We start from the raw sequence: 7,406 nt of genomic DNA on the forward strand, positions 1-7,406 counted from the left end.
CCGCCCTCTCCAGAGGCAGCTGAATCTCCGTTCCAGGTCCACGGCGCACGATTCCTCGACCTCAGGGGAAGGGGGAATCAAAGGAGTGTTGGTCCTGGGGCGCAGGACTCCCCCCAGCCCAGTATCCTGGGGGTGCACAGACTCCCCGTCGATGGCTTTCCCAATTTGGGAGCCTATTGGGTGCACAGCCAGGGAGCTCCGGGGCACGTGTCCATCTTTCTTCCCTTGTGTGGGCTGCACTGTCAGGCTCGCCTTGTTAAGACTGGCAGAGATAATGGAACCCAACATATTGTGAGTGCCACCAAACAAGACTACCCTGCTGAAACTCCATGTCAGGTCAGCCCCAAAGCTGCTCTTTCTCAGACAGCTATGCATCATCCTTCTAGATGCTAAGGTCATCAACTACCACCAGCCTGGCTGGGGTCCCATCCGTTTGCCCGGACTTATGTTCAATACAGCTCAATGGCTCCGCTTTCCTGTGCAGTGAAAGTGGAAGGATCATTCCAACCTCAGGGCCTCTGTCCCGGAAGCTGCCAGGCCTGAACGGCTTGCTCCCTGCCTTGCTTCCTTCAGCTCTTACTCTCACCCCATGCTCCCATGCCCTGCTACACTTGGCTTCTCTTCGAGGCCCTGCATGTCGTGCCTGCTACTTGTTCCTGTGTGTTGTGTCCCTGCTCACCTCTGCCTCCTGACCTCCCAGAGCAGAAGTTCATTTGTGTTGGGTCCCTGAGCATATCCCCGGGGGGAGCACAATGGAGGGAACACGCGTGTTCAGTGCATGAAAGGGGGACACTGCCAAAGGAGGACAAGGGGCAGTCAGGGGAACAACTACCTAGGAAGGCTGGCTCTGGGCACGTGTGAAATGCATGTGCGAAGTCCATGAGGTCCCAGAGTGTGTGGGCTGAAGATGAACATGCCCGAGGAGCAGGGGGAAGCCAGTTTGTGGTTCCCAGGACGGGAGTGATATTGTCCCTCTTGGCTGTGCGTAGACGAGGCACTGTGGTGAGGCCAGGAAGGAGCGGTGAGGCCATCCAAGCCAGTAATGGCTGCAGTGGCGGAGCTGGGTGGAGGAACCTTGTTGACCGGTCCAGCAGAGAATTCCAGGATAACCCCAGGTTTGGGACCTGGATAACAGGTAGCCCCGTCCCCTTGGCTACCCTGGAAGGGGAATTAGAGACCAGTCCAGTGGATGGGTTTGAGGCGCGGATTAGAATAGGCCTCCATTCCAGTAGGATCCAGGGCTCCGAGAGGCGCGTGGACAGGACGCACCCCTAAGAAATCAGAGTACAGGTTCCCTCTGCGAACATCCACCTAGGGCTAGGATGCTCAACGCACCCTAGGAGCCCTTAACAGCGCTGGTCTAGAGGGTCTGGCGGGGGTCTGGGCCCCAGGCCTCGGGCCTCCCTGGTGTGGGAGCCTCTTTTGGACACAGCACCTGCGCAGCCACGGGCCCAGGTGTGACACCTCTCCCCTGCGCTCTGCATCCGTCCGCTCCTCAGCCAAGGCTCTTCCCGATGTAAATCCCAGCCCCGCGGAGCCCTACTTCGCGTTTTCCCGGAGCCCAAGGTGGGGGCAAGGACCCAACCCCTGGAGACGCCCTGCCGGGGCGCGGGGGCGGAGCAGTGACGTCAGCGCCGCGAGCGAGGCGGCGCGGGCAGCGGTGACGGCAGCGCAGCCCTGGGCCGCCCGCGCGCACGCGCCCCTGCGTCAGCAGCGCACGGGGGCGGTGGCCGGGCGGGGCCGCGGGGAGCGCACCTCTGGGCGCAGTGCGCCCTCTGCCGGCGCCCTTAGGGTTACAGCCAAGAGGTTCCCGCTGGACGTTTGCCGGGAGCTGGACACTCTACCTGGGATGCCGCCCTGGTTCGCCGCCTGCACCTCCCACAGTCACAGCCTCTTCTATCCGGCCGTCGCCCCTTTGTTATTTTTATGTATTTGTTACCTCCTAACGTACTGCACAACTTATAAACTATGTTGCGCGCGTGCTAAGTCTCTTCAGTCGAGTCCGACTCTTTGCGACCCTATGGACTGTAGTCCACTAGGTTATTCTGTCCACGGGATTCTCTCGGCAAGAATACTGGGGCTGGTTGTCATGCCCTCCTCCAGGGGATCTTCCCCACCCGCGTTTCCTGCATTGGCAGGCAGGTTCTTTACCACTGTTGCCACCTCGGACGCTCATATATTACGTTAATGTCTGTTAAACGCCCCCACCACCCCAAACCAGAGCAGGAATCTCGCTATTTCCTTGATGTCTCCCCAGCGCCTGACATCCAACGAGCGTCCCCCAAATCTTGAATTAAGTGTTTCCGTAACTTCTCCGCGCTGGCTTCTGGTCCTCAGGGTGCAGAGCCATGTAACCGATCTCCCTCACTGTACCACCGGGCTAGGAGCTCTCGCCGGAAGGAAACTACAATCCCTAGCATGCCACGCGCCCAAGTGCTGCCTCGTCTGCAGCAGCGCGCGCAGCGCGCCGGGAGTCGTAGTTCGCGCGTGCGCTCTCGCCAGGCTCCTTCTCCCAGAAGTCCTCTCGCGTCGTCCTCCTCGCCCTCCAGGCCGCTCCCGTTTAACAGGAGTGAGCTCGCCTCTGCGTCGCCTTCCGCTGTCCGCCAGCCGTCATGCTCCCCTCCGCGTTGCTCCGCCGTCCGGGTTTGGGCCGCCTCGTTCGCCAGGTCCGCCTCTACGCCGAGGCTGCCGCTGCTCAGGCCCCTGCCGCGGGTCCGGGACAGATGTCCTTCACCTTCGCCTCACCCACGCAGGTTCGGACGTCCGCGGTGCTCGGGACCCCATTCTGGACCCCTCCCCCATGTGGCCCAGGATCCGAGCCCCCAGTCCTCAGGTCGGCGACTCCCACTCCAGACCCGCGCCCCTCCTCCGTGTGATCCTGGATGCGAACTCCCAACCCTCAAGTCGGAGACCCCCGTTCCAGACCCTCTCCCCTCCTCCATGTGGTCCGGGATCCGAGCCCCCAACCTTCTGGTCGGAGACCACCCGCATTCTGGACCTATGGTCTGGGATCCGAGCCCCCAGTTCTCGGGTCGCCTCCCCTCAGCCCCTATTTCGGCATGCGTTCGTCTTCGCGAGGTTCAGAACCTGAGCCCCTTGGCCCTTCTGCCGAATTCAGTGTCTCCTCCCCTGGCGGCTCGCTGGTGGTGCTTTAACCGTATCTGCTTCCGCGAAAGCTAGGGTGTCTGGATTTCGTCCTCAAGTAGAGGAAGGTGCTGTACCCCTCCAAAACATTGGCCGCAGCGGAGCCGCCTGTGCCCCCCTCCCCCGCCCCGCACCTGTCACTCCTGTTCTAGTTGTTTAACTACAGAGGACACCGACTGCTGGGCCTCGAGGGACTGGCCTTAGGTGACCCTTTCATCACGTGTGTTCTCTAGGTGTTCTTCAACAGCGCCAACGTCCGCCAGGTGGACGTGCCCACGCAGACCGGCGCCTTTGGCATCCTTGCAGCCCATGTGCCCACTTTGCAGGTCCTGCGGCCAGGCCTAGTTGTGGTCCACGCTGAGGATGGCACCACCTCCAAATACTTCGGTGAGTCGAGTGGGCACACAGATAGTAGGGGACGCACGTCTCAGCAGAGTGTTTTCAGTCCTGTTTTCAGGTGGCAGCTTGAGAAAGGGCGCCAGGGACATAGACCATCCCCATACGGGCAGTAGTCTAATTGTGGTTTGGGATGTAACTGCTCAGCAGTTGGGACTGACAGACTGGGGAAAGAGACCTAAGAGTGCTTGCCTGGCAGGTGCCTTTTGGAGAAGGGGTCCTTGGTTCTGTAAAGGTCTTTCACAGCATGGCTCCTGTCCAGCACTGGAATTCAGCTGGGGATCACCCCAACCTTAGCTCAGCTGCCGGGCAAAGAGAGGGGTCTCTGTCTCCGTGTCCAGCCCCCAGCGGATACACTTGTTGGCTGCCTGTCCACTTGTGTGCTGGGGCCTTTCAACCCTGGAGCCAGGTTGTAGGGTCAGCCTCCCAGCCTCACAGGGGCTGTGGGGCTGACTCTCAAGCTCTCTCTTCCTGCAGTGAGTAGCGGCTCTGTCACAGTGAATGCTGACTCCTCCGTGCAGTTACTGGCTGAGGAAGCTGTCACCTTGGACATGCTGGATCTGGGGGTGAGTGTCCTGGGGGAAGCAGGGGTTTGGTGGGAACAGGTGCCGGGCTGGGGTCCCTGCTCAGCCCTCACCCACCCCCACCCCCTGCAGGCAGCCAAAGCGAACCTGGAGAAGGCACAGTCGGAGCTGTTGGGGGCAGCAGACGAGGCCACTCGGGCTGAGATCCAAATCCGCATCGAGGCCAACGAGGCCTTGGTGAAGGCTCTGGAGTAGGCGGTGCCTGCCTCACACTGGTCCAGCTGGGAGACCTGGCCGGAGCTGGGCAAGGGTGGCCTGGCATGAAGACCCAGCTCCCCATGGGTGCAGGCTGACAGGGAGCGGGCCTGCGGGAAGCTGTCCTGTTAATAAGCCACTAGGGGGCAGCACAGTGCCAGTTTCTGCCCAGAGCGCCCCTTGGGGCCCTGCCCCTTTACGCTAAATAAACCCAGGTAAACAAGCCAGCTCTGGCAGGTTGGGTGGCTGGGGGCAAGCTGGGACACTTGCCCTGCCCGCGAGGAATGCTGTCCCCCTGGGGGGGTCTCCTGCCATCTGCACCACTGCTCTGCCCCTGCAGTGTCTGCTGCAGAGACCGCTGCTCCTAGCCACCGCCAGCAGCCTGCCCCCTGCCCAGCCCATATTAAAGACCTAGGATCCAACTTGTTTATGCTGATTTTATCCTGCTTGGTGGTGGGCTCCGGATTCAGTCCAGCGTCTCGCTGGCTTCCTGTGTCTGCCCACTGAGGCGGGGTGCTGAATGCTAGCTTCAGCTTTCCTGGGGCCGCAGGCTGTGTCCTGAAACATCCTGAGTGTCTGCAGTAAGCTGGGGGGGGGTGGGGACACTGCTAGTAAAACCAGGCTGGGTTCTGGTCTTCACCCCGAGAGGGTGGGGACAGGCAAAGGTCACCAAGCTGGGGCTGGGGATGGTGGGCAGGGGTGTGGTTTGCCACTTGTGGGCTGGGCCTGGGCTGCCCAGCGGACAGCAGGGCTCCACCAGGTTCCAGACTGACGTGTGCCCCGTGGGCGCCCCGCCCTAGCTGCCCTGGGAAGGGGCTGGCTCTGCCTGCTCCCATGGAGGCCCCGCCCTGTGTTCGCCTGGCCTGTGGGTGGCCCCAGCTGGCCAGGCGCCCAGTCCCTGGTGGTGTTGGCACCTCCGTGGCACCCCGGCCCCTGGAATGGCCCCAGATGGGTGGGGTGGCTGGGCGGGGGCGGTCCTGGCACCTGGAAGCTTCAGTGCTATCCCACCTCCTTCAGCCAGTCATTCCTTTTTTTGCAACTGAGGGGTGTCCTGGAACTGGCTTCAGGTGGCCGGCAGGAATCGCCTTGCCCCCTTCCTGGCCCTGGGTCCAAGCAGAGCGGGCAGGGGATTCCAGGGGAGTGAATGTGTGGGAGAGCTCGGGCCTCCCTGTGTGTCACTGGCAGCCAGAAGGTGACAGAGAGGCCACTCCAGGGCTCTTCATTGGTACGGATGGGCTGCGCGGTCTTGTGTCATGGTCCCGTGCGAATGACTGTCCCACGGCTGTTTCTGAGGCTTGGTGTCCCGGGAGCTGCCATGCCAGCTTGCAGCTCTGAAGAGGGTGTTTGTCCAGGCTTGATCCTTCTGGGCAGGTGAAGCCCAAGCAGCCAGCCCCCACTTGCCCAAGAACCCCCAGCTCAGATAAAGCTGGAACTGCTGTGGGGGCTCAGGTGCAGCCCCCCCCCCCCCCCCCCTGCCAAAGGCTTAGGGCACAGATTTTCCGACTTCTGGCCAGCTCCTTATCTGGTCTATAAATAAGAGTGAGGACACGGCAGGGGGCCTGCGGAAGGAGACCATCGCCGACCACTGAAGCAGCGGCCCTGACACCAGGTAACCTGCCCCCGGCATTCTGGGACTGGGACACAGCTGAGCCCCACAGTGCAGAGCAGGCCCCCTGAGGGATGGGCAAGGCTTGGATCCTGGCCTGGGGACCCCTGTGCTGATAGACTGCAGGGATGGCCAGCACAGGCCAGGTCTTGTCCTGGGGTCAGGGCACCCAGGGTGGGAGTGGTCACAGGGCCAGGAACCAGGGACCATGACCCCCTACTGAGAGTGCAGGCTAGGTGGTGCCCAAGGGCTCATCTCCTTCCCGGGAAGGGATGCCCTCATATCTGGAGTGTGCTCGCAACCTGGGACCAGCAGCCAGGTGAGAGGGGTCTTCTGAGAAGGAGAGCCTGAAGCAGGCTGATCTGGCATGTTTATCAACTTGGACTTGCAAAGCCAGGCAGGGGCTGGTCCCCTCCTGTGTGTGTGACCTTCAGGAGCCCCATGCCAGGACCAGCCCACTCCCCTGCAGGCAGAGGAACCCAGCCAGGTGAGATGAGAGACCCACCTGAGGTCTCCACAACACCCCCACCCAGTGCCACCTGCTCACTTGAGGGTTCCACCTGGCCTGCCCGCCCTGGAGTCCCACTGTGCTCAGATGCTGCGGCTTCAGAGCCCACGTCCCCGATGCTGCCTCCCTGCTCTCCCTGAATGTAGGCCAACGGCCTGGTCCCACACCTGACCTTGGGGCCCTCTTTCAAGCCTCTTGTGCTTGTCGTGGACTTGCTCCTCCCTGGAGCTCTTCTGTCTCTGGCAAGCTCTTGTCCATCCCTCAGGCCCAGGCCTGATCCTGTGGGACTGGGAGTGTCTGGGTGTGCCTGTGACAGGGTGGGGGGCAGAGGCTGGGGGGCCTTGGGTGGGAGCAGGATGAGGACTGGCTCCATCCTAGAAAGGAGCACAGCCCTGGGAGGGGCCCCAGGGCAAGGGTGGAGGTGGAGGTGGTTGGGTGAGATAAAGGGAGGCACAGATAAGTGGATGGGGGTGGCCTGGGGTCCCCCTCCTCTGGACAGAGAGGGCCCTGCCCTCAGTCAGGGTCACCCTTAGAAAGCCTACACGAGGCAGCCAGCAAAGACAAAGCTGCAGACAAACCAATGGCTGTATGCCCTCGGTTTCATCACCTGTAAGATGGGTAGGGTGAGTACACCCACAGCCAAGGCTGGACACCAGCAGGTGAGCTAACCTAATGGGCTGATGTCGATCGCCAGGCTTAGGTGAGGGCCCTGTATCCCTGGGGTTCTGGAGAGACCTGCTGTATTTTACTCCATACCACAGGATCTCATAAAGGTCACTGCCCTCCAGAGTCACAAAGCCCAGCAGGTAATGACGGATGCACAGGGCAGGCCTGGAGCTGGTGAATCGCTCCATAAATACCCTCTGAGGTCACCGTTAAGGGATGCAGGAGGCCAGGGCAGCTGGCTGGGGCACCCCCACTGCAGGCAGGTGACTCGGGCCTGTTTTCCTGGACGCAGGCCGCTGACTCAGGC

General features: G+C 61.7%; 1 protein-coding gene across 1 annotated transcript; it reads left to right on the top strand.

Annotated features, from left to right (window-relative positions):
* The first annotated feature begins 2,566 nt into the window (after positions 1 to 2,566).
* On the top strand, positions 2,567 to 4,739 carry ATP5F1D (ATP synthase F1 subunit delta). The gene is given in 4 exon segments (NM_176670.2): positions 2,567 to 2,753; positions 3,378 to 3,531; positions 4,018 to 4,106; positions 4,197 to 4,739. Coding segments are annotated over 4 exon segments (507 nt in total). The 5' UTR covers positions 2,567 to 2,612; the 3' UTR covers positions 4,320 to 4,739.
* The last annotated feature ends 2,667 nt before the right edge of the window (positions 4,740 to 7,406 follow it).

Source organism: Bos taurus, chromosome 7 (genome assembly GCF_002263795.3).
Source record: "Bos taurus isolate L1 Dominette 01449 registration number 42190680 breed Hereford chromosome 7, ARS-UCD2.0, whole genome shotgun sequence".
NCBI lineage: Eukaryota > Metazoa > Chordata > Mammalia > Artiodactyla > Bovidae > Bos > Bos taurus.